Source organism: Mesoplodon mirus (assembly GCF_964341445.2).
Source record: "Mesoplodon mirus genome assembly, chromosome: 7".
NCBI lineage: Eukaryota > Metazoa > Chordata > Mammalia > Artiodactyla > Ziphiidae > Mesoplodon > Mesoplodon mirus.
The window spans coordinates 28,005,911-28,018,806 of NC_138983.1; the positions used below are offsets into that span (position 1 = coordinate 28,005,911).

The 12,896-nt window shown below is 36.9% G+C and overlaps 1 protein-coding gene across 1 annotated transcript in view; it reads left to right on the forward strand.

Annotated features, from left to right (window-relative positions):
• Positions 1 to 12,896, forward strand: part of DCDC1 (doublecortin domain containing 1) — a gene marked incomplete at its 3' end in the record, with an annotated part of 460,818 nt that overhangs the window by 207,986 nt on the left and 239,936 nt on the right. Inside the window, 1 exon segment of the mRNA XM_082627300.1 lies at positions 11,615 to 11,707. Within this exon segment, the coding sequence (XP_082483426.1) occupies positions 11,615 to 11,707 (93 nt within the window).

Here is a 12,896-nt window from a genome sequence, read left to right on the forward strand (position 1 = left end):
AGTCTGTATATCTTCTTTGGAGAAATGTCTATTTAGGTCTTCTGCCCATTTTTGGATTGGGTTGTTTGTTTTTTTGTTATTGAGCTGCATGAGCTGCTTATAAATTTTGGAGATTAATCCTTTGTCAGTTACTTCATTTGCAAATATTTTCTCCCATTCTGAGGGTTGTCTTTTCATTTTGTTTATGGTTTCCTTTGCTGTACAAAAGCTTTGAAGTTTCATTAGGTCCCATTTGTTTATTTTTGTTTTTATTTCCATTTCTCTAGGAGGTGGGTCAAAAAGGATCTTGCTGTGATTTATGTCGTAGAGTGTTCTGCCTATGTTTTCCTCTAAGAGTTTGATAGTTTCTGGCCTTACATTTAGGTCATTAATCCATTTTGAGCTTATTTTTGTGTATGGTGTTATGGAGTGACCTAATCTCATACTTTTACATGTCCCTGTCCAGTTTTCCCAGCACCACTTATTGAAGAGACTGTCCTATCTCCACTGTACATTCCTGCCTCCTTTATCAAAGATAAGGTGACCATATGTGCGTGGGTTTATCTCTGGGCTTTCTATCCTGTTCCATTGATCTATATTTCTGTTTTTGTGCCAGTGCCATACTGTCTTGATTACTGTAGCTTTGTAGTATAGTCTGAAGTCAGGTAGCCTGATTCCTCCAGCTCCATTTTTCGTTCTCAAGATTGCTTTGGCTATTCGGGGTCTTTTGTGTTTCCATACAAATTGTGAAATTTTTTGTTCTAGTTCTGTGAAAAATGCCAGTGGTAGTTTTTTTTTTTTTTTCTTTTTGTGGTACGCGGGCCTCTCACCATTGTGGCCTCTCCCGTTGCGGAGCACAGGCTCCGGACGCGCAGGCCAAGCGGCCATGGCTCATGGGCCCAGCCGCTCCACGGCATGTGGGATCCTCCTGGATCAGGGCACGAACGCGTGTCCCCTCCATCGGCAGGCGGACTCCCAACCACTGCACCACCAGGGAAGCCCTGCCAGTGGTAGTTTGATAGGGATTGCATTGAATCTGCAGATTGCTTTGGGTAGTAGGGTCATTTTCACAATGTTGATTCTTCCAATCGAAGAACATGGTATATCTCTCCAGCTATTTGTATCATCATTTATTTCTTTCATCAGTGTCTTATAATTTTCTGCATACAGGTTTTTGTCTCCTTAGGTAGGTTTATTCCTAGATATTTTATTCTTTTTGTTGCAGTGGTAAATGGGAGTGTTTTCTTGATTTCACTTTCAGATTTTTCATCGTTAGTGTACAGGAATGCCAGAGATTTCTGTGCATTAATTTTGTATCCTGCTACTCTACCAGATTCATTGATTAACTCTAGTAGTTTTCTGGTAGCATCTTTAGGATTCTCTGTGCATAGTATCATGTCATCTGCAAATAGTGACAGCTTTACTTCTTCTTTTCCGATTTGGATTCCTTTTATTTCCTTTTCTTCTCTGATTGCTGTGGCTAAAACTTCCAAAACTAGGTTGAATAATAGTGTTGAGAGTGGGCAACCTTGTCTTGTTCCTGATCTTAGTGGAAATGGTTTCGGTTTTTCGCCATTGAGGACGATGTTGGCTGTGGGTTTGTCATATATGGCCTTTATTATGTTGAGGAAAGTTCCCTCTATGCCTACTTTCTGGTGAGTTTTTATCATAAATGGGTGTTGAATTTTGTCGAAAGCTTTCTCTGCATCTATTGAGATGACCATATGGTTTTTCTCCTTCAATATGTTAATATGGTGTATCACATTGATTGATTGCCTATACTGACGAATCCTTGCATTACTGGAATAAACCCCAGTTGATCATGGTGTATGATCCTTTTAATGTGCTGTTGGATTCTGTTTGCTAGTATTTTGTTGAGGATATTTGCATCTATGTTCATCAGTGATATTGGCCTGTAGTTTTCTTTCTTTGTGACATCCTTGTCTCGTTTTGGTATCAGGGTGATGGTGGCCTTGTAGAATGAGTGTGGGAGTGTTCCTCCCTCTGCTATATTTTGGAAAAGTTTGAGAAGGATAGGTGTTAGTTCTTTTCTAAATGTTTAATAGAATTCGCCTGTGAAGCCATCTGGTCCTGGGCTTTTGTTTGTTGGAAGATTTTAAATCAGTTTCAATTTTAGTGCTTGTGATTGGTCTGTTCATATTTTCTATTTCTTCCTGATTCAGTCGTAGCAGGTTGTGCATTTCTAAGAATTTGTCCATTTCTCCCAGCTTGTCCATTTTATTGGCATAGAGTTGCTTGTAGTAATCTCTCATGATCTTTTGTATTTCTGCAGTGTCTGTTGTTACTTCTTTTTCATTTCTAATTCTATTGATTTGAATCTTCTCCCTTTTTTTCTTGATGAGTCTGGCTAATGGTTTATCAATTTTGTTTATCTTCTCAAAGAACCAGCTTTTAGTTTTATTGATCTTTGCTATCGTTTCCTTCATTTCTTTTCATTTATTTCTGATCTTTATGATTTCTTTCCTTCTGCTAACTTTGGGGTTTTTTTGTTCTTCTTTCTCTAATTGCTTTAGTTGCAAGTTTAGGTTGTTTATTCGAGATGTATCCTGTTTCTTAAGGTAGGATTGTATTGCTATAAACTTCCCTCTTAGAACTGCTTTTGCTGCATCCCATAGGTTTTTGGTCGTCGTGTCTCCATTGTCATTTGTTTCTAGGTATTTTTTGATTTCTTCAGTGATCACTTCATTATTAAGTAGTGTATTGTTTAGCCTCCATGTGTTTGTATTTTTTACAGATCTTTTCCTGTAATTGATATCTAGTCTCATAGCATTGTGGTCGGAAAAGATACTTGATATAATTTCAATTTTCTTAAGTTTACCAAGGCTTGATTTGTGACCCAAGATATGATCTATCCTGGAGAATGTTCCATGAGCACTTAAGAAAACTGTGTATTCTCTTCTTTTTGGATGGAATGTCCTATAAATATCAATTAAGTCCATCTTGTTTAATGTATCATTTAAAGCTTGTGTTTCCTTATTTATTTTCATTTTGGATGGTCTGTCCATTGGTGAAAGTGGGGTGTTAAAATCCCCTACTATGAATGTGTTACTGTCGATTTCCCCTTTTATGGCTGTTAGTATTTGCCTTATGTATTGAGGTGCTCCTATGTTAGGTGCATAAATATTTACAGTTGTTATATCTTCTTCTTGGATCGTTCCCTTGATCATTATGTAGTGTCCTTTTTTGTCTCGTCTAATAGTTTTTATTTTAAAGTGTATTTTGTCTGATATGAGAATTGCTACTCCAGCTTTGTTTTGGTTTCCATTTGCATGGAATATCTTTTTCCATCCCCTCACTTTCAGTCTGTATGTGTCTCTAGGTCTGAAGTGCATCTCTTGTAGACAGCATATATATGGGTCTTGTTTTTGTATCCATTCAGCCAGTCTGTGTCTTTTGGTGGGAGCATTTAATCCATTTACATTTAAGGTAATTATCGATATGTATGTTCCTATTCCCATTTTCTTAATTGTTTTGGGTTTGTTTTTATAGGTCTTTTCCTTCTCTTGTGTTTCTTGCCTAGAGAAGATCCTTTAGCATTTGTTGTAAAGCTGGTTTGGTGATGCTGAACTCTCTCAGCTTTTGCTTGTCTGTAAAAGTTTTAATTTCTCCATCAAATCTGAATGAGATCCTTGCTGGGTAGAGTAATCTTGGTTGTAGGTTTTTCTCCTTCATCACTTAAAATATGTGCTGCCAGTCCCTTCTGGCTTGCAGAGTTTCTGCAGAAAGATCAGCTGTTAACCTTATGGGGATTCCCTTGTGTGTTATTTGTTGTTTTTCCCTTGCTGCTTTTAAAATGTTTTCTTTGTATTTAATTTTTGACAGTTTGATTAATATGTGTCTTGGCATGTTTCTCCTTGGATTTATCCTTTATGGGACTCTCTGCTTCCTGGACTTGATTAACTATTTCCTTTCACTTATGAGGGAAGTTTTCAACTATAATCTCTTCAAATATTTTCTCAGTCCCTTTCTTTTCCTCTTCTTCTTCTGGAACCCCTATAATTCGAATGTTGGTGCCTTTAATGTTGTCCCAGAGGTCTCTGAAACTGTCCTCAGTTCTTTTCATTCTATTTTCTTTATTCTGCTCTGCAGTAGTTATCTTCTGGTCACTTTTCCATTCTTTTTCCTCAGTTATTCTGCTATTGATCCCTTCTAGAGTATTTTTGATTTCATTTATTGTGTTGTTCATTGTTGCTTGTTTCATCTTTGGTTCTTCTAGGTCCTTGTTAAATGTTTCTTGCATTTTCTCTATTCTATTTCCAAGATTTTGGATCATCTTCACTATCATTATTCTGAATTCTTTTTCAGGTAGACTGCCTATTTCCTCTTCGTTTGTTTGGTCTGGCGGGTTTTTATCTTGCTCCTTCATCTGCTGTGTGTTTTTCTGTCTTCTCGTTTTGCTTCTGTTACTGTGTTTGGGGTCTCCTTTTTGCAGGCTTCAGGTTCATAGTTCCCATTGTTTTTGGTGTCTGTCCCCAATGGCTAATGTTTGTTTAGTGGATTGTGTAGGCTTCCTGGTGGAGGGGACTAGTGCCTGTGTTCTGGTGGATGAGGCTGGATCTTGTCTTTCTGGTGGGCAGGTCCACGTCTGGTGTGTTTTGGGGTGTCTGTGGACTTATTAGGATTTTAGGCAGCTCTCTGCTAATGGGTGTGTTTGTGTTCCTGTCTTGCTAGTTGTTTGGCATAGGGTGTCCAGCACTGTAGCTTGCTGGTCATTGAGTGAAGCTGGGTGTTGGTGTTGAGATGGAGATCTCTGGGAGATTTTTGCCGTTTGATATTACGTGGAGCTGGGAGGTCCCTTGTGGACCAGTGTCCTGAAATTGGCTCTCCCACCTCAGAGGCACAGCACTGACTCCTGGCTGCAGCACCAAGATCCTTTCATCCACACAGCTCAGAATAAAAGGGAGAAAAAGTAGAAAGAAAGAAAGAAAGAAAGAAAGAAAGAAAGAAAGAAAGAAAGAAGATAAAGTAAAATAAAGTAAGGTAAAATAAAATAAAGTTATTAAAATAAAAAAAATTATTAAAAATAATTTTTTAAAGTAAAAAAAAAAAAAAACTCCAAAAAACCAAAAACGGACAGATAGAACCCTAGGACAAATGGTGAAAGCAAAGCTATACAGACTAAATCTCACACAGAAGCATACACATACACACTCACAAAAAGAGGAAAAGGGGAAAAAATAGTAAATCTTGCTCTCAAAGTCCACCTCCTCAATTTGGGATGATTCGATGTGTATTCAGGTATTCCACAGATGCACAGTACATCAAGTTGATTGTGGAGATTTAATCCGCTGCTCCTGAGGCTGCTGGGAGAGATTTCCCTTTCTCTTCTTTGTTCGCACAGCTCCCGGGGTTCAGCTTTGGATTTGGCTCTGCCTCTGCGTGAACGTCACCGGAGGGGATCTCTTCTTCGCTCACACAGGACGGGGTTAAAGGAGCAGCTGCTTCGGGGACTCTGGCTCACTCAGGCCAGTGGGAGGGAGGGGTACGGAGTGCAGGGTGAGCCTGCGCGGCAGAGGCCGGCGTGACGTTGCACCGGTCTGAGGCGCACTGGGCGCTCTCCCGGGGAAGTTGTTCCTGGATCCCGCGACCCTGGCAGTGGCGGGCTGCACAGGGTCCCCGGAAGGGAGGTGTGGAGAGTGACTTGTGCTCGCACAGAGGCTTCTTGGCGGTGGCAGCAGCAGCCTTAGCGCCTCATGCTCGTCTCTGGGGTCCGCGCTTTCAGCCGCGGCTCGCGCCCGACTCTGGGGCTCCTTTAGGCAGCGCTCTTAATCCCCTCTCCTCGCGCACCAGGAAACAAAGAGGTAAGAAAAAGTCTCTTGCCTCTTCGGCAGCTCCAGACTTTTTCCCGGACTCCCTCCCGGCTAGCCGGTGCACTAACCCCTTCAGGCTGTGTTCACGCCGCGAGTCCTCTCCCTGCACTCCGACTGGAAGCCGGAGCCTCCGCTCCCAGCCCCGCCCATCCCGGCGGGTGAGCAGACAAGCCTCTAGGGTTGGTGAGTGCTGGTCGGCACGATCCTCTGTGCAGGAATCTCTCCGCTTTGCCCTCCGCTCCTCTGTTGCTGTGCTCTTCTCCGCGGCTCCGAAGCTTCCCCCTCCGCCACCCGCAGTCTCCGCCCGCGAAGGGGCTTCCTAGTGTGTGGAAACCTTTCCTCCTTCAGTGCTCCCACCCACTGGTGCAGGTCCCGTCCCTATTCTTTTGTCTCTGTTTATTCTTTTTTCTTTTGCCCTACCCAGGTACGTGGGGAGTTTCTTGCCTTTTGTGAGGTCTGAGGTCTTCTGCCAGCGTTCAGTAGGTGTTCTGTAGGAGTTGTTCCATGTGTAGATGTATTTCTGATGTATCTGTGGTGAGGAAGGTGATCTCCGCGTCTTACTCTTCCGCCATCTTCCCTCTCCCACCTTTAATATTTATGGCAGGAACAGATAGCATTGATTTGACATGTTGACCTGTTTATCAATTTGATTTTGTACATTTGAACTTTTCAAACCATTGCCTATAGTTTGGTTTCATCTTTGTTGACAGGTAGGGAACCAAAAATAGCAGCCTGATCCAATTTAAAATGATACATACTCATTATCGTTTAATTCCTTTACCAATTTTTGTGTGTGTGGCCACTCTTTAACAATTCCATTAATGCATTTCCACGCACAAATTATTTAGGTTGACAAAATTCAGAGTTTTTTTCTGGGCATCCGTGATACCAAGTAGTGGCTTCCCCCGCACTCCTAGCAGCCACCTCCTGTTCCCATACATAAATGGCAGCCAGCAATGGCTGGAAACAAAGGACTCTCTCCCAGTCTCTGAATACAGTGACATTCATTCTGAGAGAAGCAGGGGCAGCTTTTTGAAAGCCGACTTCTTCAGCTCGACAATAACACACAATGAGTTATTGACTTGTTTATGTACGGAGCTCTTTTCAGTAACTAACTCTGACTCCCACAGTCTGGACAAATGATTGATTTCGTGGTTAGAAAAAGAGAAAGCTCTCGCGCTAAACTCTGTAGTGCAAACTACTTCTTCCCCATTTGTTCCCTAACTGAATAGGACCTTATTAAAATGCACTTTCCAAAAAAATACCTGCAGCTGGTCTTTATAACCATGTTTTGTATATATAAATAAGTAATTTGTCCCAGTCTTTTGTATATTAACAGACCATTGGGAAACTTGTCAATATATATGAAGGCTGATTGTCCTGTTGTTTATGCTAAACTGTATTGCCTGTATTGATCTGCATGTAAAATATGGATCAAGTAATTTATTAATAGATCAATATTTACTGGTCAAAAAGATTTTTGATAGAAAGATAGATTCCGTTTTCTTCTTGGGTTATGTTGCTTTATTAAGAACATTATACACAACACATATCATATGCTTCACATTTAAATCTTTAGCTGCTCTTCTGGAGCATACAGAGAAAACTGCATGCAGAACTACAGTTCAGAGAACTGACAGTTTGGTTAGACTAATAGACTCTTCCCTCTTTGTCTGGTACCTATCTGGAATGTCAATATGAATTAGATAGAACATACCAGTGTTTGATTACTGTAGCTTTTCTAAAAATATTAATAACTAGACTCTAGCGTTTACTTTAGAGTTATTTTCTCCTATAAAATAGATTTTATTTTATCTTAATATCATGTTAAAATTTTTACACAATTAGTCTTTATGATTTTCATAAATATGCCTTAAAATATTTTGGGGGGGAGTTAAAAAAATGGACAGAAAAGCCATATAATGTTAATGATACCATAAAATGAGTTTATTGCTGTTCTGTCTGTATTTCTCCAGCAGGAGGTTTTGAGTGTGTTTTCCTCTCTAGGATGTCCATAGTAGAGCTTTCCTGAGCCAACAAATGTTTGAAGAATTCCTCAAAATTAAGAGTACTTTCTATTATAGTCACAATTGGCCATATGTTTTGTATAAAACTATATATACATTACTAATCTATGACCCTTTAGGGCTTTAGAGAAAGTATAATGTCTGCTACGTTAGCATTAATAGTTTTATGTAAAATATAGTCTAAAAGGTAACAACCACTAGAAATCATTTCATTGGAATCTGTTGTTTCAGGTATACTTTTGTGGATTTCTTTTCTTAATTCCTAAACAAATTGTTTGAGGTGAATTTACTCCCTTTTAATCTTGTTTCTCTAACCAGACCATTGTCTTGAATCATTTTGTTCACTTTTCTTTGACAGAGCCATTGTGTTCCTTGTTTCTTCCATATCTGCTACTGTCTTTGAGTAGTCTCTTGTCTGTTTTTTCTGGTTACCATTAATATTGAATGAGCCAACTTTAACCTAATTTAGGATAGCCAGTGTTTGTTACTTACATATTTTAAAAATCTTAGCAGAAAGCTCTGGCGAAAATGGTGAATTAAACCTTCCTAATTAGCTTGGTAAGTTTTGATGTATATCACAAATATTTGGGGGTGTTTTCTCACATTTAAAAAGGGCATGATGTAGTTAGAAAAATGCGACTTGATTTTCCACTCCCCTGTTTGGTAGAGATTTGGCTTTTCATAGTTGTATACAAATTTTAGCCATCTTTCTGTTTTTTTATTGAGGTATGAGAAATATCACTGCAATGTCTAGTTAACATTCCTCACTATACATAGTTACAGATTTTTTTTCCTTGTGATGAGAACTTTTAAGATCTACTCTCTTAGCAAGTTTCATATATGCAATACACTATTATTAACTATAGTCACTATGCTGTACGTTACATCCCCATGACTTACTTATTTTATAACTGAAAGTTTGTACCTTTTGACTTCCTTCATCCATTTTGCCCACCTTTCAACCCCCATTCCACCTCTGGCAACCACCTGTGTTCTCTGTAACTATGAGCTTTTTTTCTTTTTTAAGATTCCATATGTAAGTGAGATCATATGCTATTTATCTTTCTCCATCTGACTTTTTTCACTTAGTATAATGCCCTAAATGTTCATCCTTCCTGTTTGTTTTGATTTTTAATTTGAAGTGTCTACCTCTTTATACATGAAAATTAGCCTCAGAAATTTCAAGCCCATTGACAAAAAATTATTTCATATATTTTAAGTAAGAAGAGCAAATCAAAAGCATTTAGTTTTGTCTTAATGAAGAAAAAGGATGTTCTCCAAAGTGACAGGAGAGAAGAATCTTACTGTTGTTATTGTGTCTGGAATTTGAAGGAGAGATGCTGTTTGCACTGCATATTATTAATACCTCAAAGTGAATATGCATTCTCTTAATTTGACTTTTTACTTTCAATAATTTCCTCTAAATGATTGTATTAAGATATCTCTCTTTTTGAATGTCTGGGCTGTTTTCAGAAAAGGCCCCATGTATGTAACCTTATGTTTTGTTGACAATTTATTTCTCAATATCTTACTGGGTTCTCTATTTGGTACTATGCATATGATGCTTTTCAGTAATGTTGATATGTTTTTCCCTCAGCTTACGTAGATTAAGATAGTGCTAGAAGTTGAGTGTTAGAATGAGGTGATTTTTCCAACTGTAGTGGTTTTATAGGTAAAGAATTCCTACCTTTTAAAGAGTTACTTGGAAGCAGTTCTACATGTCATGGTCTTGGGAGACCACATTGAATCGGACCTACTGCAGTGGCACCAAAGAGTTTTATAGCTCTGTTTTTGTTTTGTTTTGCTTCCCTTAAAAAAAGGTCTGCTCTGAATGTTTTTGCATTTGGAAATTAACTTTATGAAGAAAAGATGACCTTGGTGAATATTCCCCAGTCACTCTCCTTCACATATCCTCCCTGATAAATGAGACGCCCCTGGTAAAGAAATAATCATAGAGACTTGACACAAGTACGTTGTGCCACAGTTTACACATAGGCTTCCTTGTGTGGAAGTTGAGTTTGATATTTGACTTCTTGTAATATTACATTTTCTGTATTACTTTAGCACAGGAAAAAATATTTCTTGGGGAGATTGATTCTAAGTAGCTTCACATGATGATTTTTCCGTTTTTATTGAGATATAATTAGCATATGGCCCAGTGTAAGTTTAAGGTGAATAGCGTAATGACTTGACTTTTATATATTGTGAAATGATTACCACAGTAAGCTTAGTTCACATCCACCATTTCTTATGGTTTAAAAAAATGGTTTTTTTTTGTTGTGAACTCTTAGGATCTGCTGTCTTAACAAACTTTCAAATATACCATATAACATTATAACTGTAGTCATCATGTATATCACATGTTGGTTTTTTTTTTTTTTTAACTTGTTTTCAGTGGTTCTCAGTCTAGGACAGGCAAACATTTGCAAACATTTCCTGCTGTCCAAATTCAGTCTGCCTCTTGTTTGTTTTTTAAGTTCTCTTGGAACATAGCCACACTCATTTGTTTATGTATTTTATATTTCGTGCTACAGGGACAGAGTTGAGTAATTGCAGAAGAGACTTGTCTGTCCCCCTTTCCCCCAAGCCTAAATATTTACTATCTGGTTCTTATAGAAATGTTTGTCAACTCCTTATCTAAGTTGATCATCAGGATCACCTAAGGATTCCTTAGACTTTTCTCCTCTACCAAAACAGAATCTCTGATAAACTGAGCTGTGTCACATATGAGTAGATGAAGACTTCACAGGTTTGATACTATTCAAGAATAGGTAGATTGAGGAGGTTATATTGTTGACCCCCACTCCCATTCTATCTCAAGTATAGGAGTGGGTCTTCAGGCAGGTATAGATTAAAGATTCATGTTGACTCAAACATGACTTGCCAGGCATACAATTGAGAAAGCCTATTTAAAATAACAACAGCATTAACAAAAGAAAAGAAACATGGTCATTATTCATTCTTAATCTTCAATAAGGAGATACTACATGGCACATCTATTGCTTAAGAATTGTTAAATATTCCAATTCAGAAGGTTCTGTATCTGGCTGTTATTTTCTTTCTTCCTATTAATACCAATCTGCTGAGTGAATATTACTGTGTAAGTTTAGCTTTTTCCTTTTCTCAAAAATAGCATTTTGTTTTGGTGGGGATTGTTTATAAAGAAATATAGAATGAACCACATTCACCTTTTTATAACATGGGTTTACAGCAGTAGTAGAAGACCTCTATCTGGCTCTGTTCATGGAGCAGATTGGAAGTAACCATTCAGGTATTTAAGGTAAAACTTACTCTTTGTCGTGAAATATTGTAAATCATTTTGAACCATTCGAGAGTGAATTGACATTTGCTTTTGGTTTATTTCCTTGAATTCTTATCCTGACATAACAGCAGCCAATTTATTCCCTACTGGCAATGAAAGATTTGAATAGGAATATCAGCCTAATTTTTAAAAATTTTGCTATGCTAATTTTGACAAAATGCTTTTAAAAGGTACTCATCAGTGTCAAATGTCTGCAATTAAGGACCCCTTCCCAAATCATATTTTAGTAAGCTTAAAAACAATAAAAGTGGAAGTGAAAAATAGTGTTAAATGTTTTAAATATAAAAACATTTTGACTTATTTAATCTAAATGGAATTCATTTTCACATATGTATGGGCCAAATTAATTTGAAATCACCTTCCATGATTATGCTAAATTAGTTGTTTGAATAAACATTGCTATTAGGTGTCAATAGGTGCCTATTTTCATGTCATTTACTTATTTATTTTTCTAGTTGAACCTGGCTGTGGATGAACAGAAAGGGAAAATTACCAAAAAAGTCATTCTTTCAATGACAGCAAAGGAACAGCATAAGGCACAAGAAGAAGTAAGGAACTTACTTTTTAAATTGTACTGTAAAACTACAATAAATACTAATTTTAAAATTAAGGCAGATTTTACTTTGATTTGGTAGTGAACCAACTTTGGTTATCTGATAACAACATAATGAAAAAAACTGGTCAAAACTGGAAATCATTGTATTGATATAGGCAGCTTGAAAAATAGTTATATGCTTGAAAGAATAAATCATATTATAATTTTCTGAAAACTACTTATGAATACTTTCTCATAAATTTCCTAAATTAGGAAATTTTTACATGCAACTGGAATCTAGAAATTATGGACTATGCTAACATAGGAAAAACATTAAAATTTTATTGAACTTTGAACAAATAATAAAATCTTTATTTTCTGACTTTCTAGGAATAGAATTATCTTTCTGAATTTTAGAAATGCTAGCAATGTTATCTCTTATCAAGGAAAAACTGTAGTTTATAAATGTCAAGCCTAAGTGAGCTAATCATAAGATCCTGTAGGCAATATTGTAAAGAAGAACTATTAAAGCAAGGCTTCTTCTCTCCAAAGCTCATGCTGTGAAGTTGACAGCATATTCCATAAATGAAATAATAATACAAAATTGGTGTTAGACAAAAGGGAAAAATGATTTTCATGTAGTTTCCTGGAATGCAAAAGCATTTAATCTTTCTGAGGAAAGATCATGAATTTGCTCATTTCCATGTACTACTTTCAGTAAATAAAATCTATAAGCAACTTCAAAAAATAAGATAGCATGAATATTTAAAAATTAAACTTTCATGTAATTCTCTTTTGACATTTTGGCAAAGAAATCTATCCAAGCTTTAGGGTTTTAATATTTTCTTATCATGGTAATTGCATCTCCTTTGCTAACTATGTATTTTACAATAGATGAACAAGTATAATGCATCAAATTTTCCTGAGTGAATTCAATTCTTTAAGTTAGAGACTACCTTAATATTTGGGGCTTATATATGTGCAGTATTAAAGATTATATTATAAACATTAATTGGTAATCTCAGTAGGAAATATTTCATAAGAAAAATTCAACTTGAATAAGAAAAATTCAACTTGAATTTTTCTAAGATAAAACAAATAACAATTGTATATTTTTAAATTATAGTTCTGACCCATTCCACTTAATATTGACAAGTTAAAAACTAGGTTGTTAGTTCTAGATTTAAAAAATATTGTCCTCT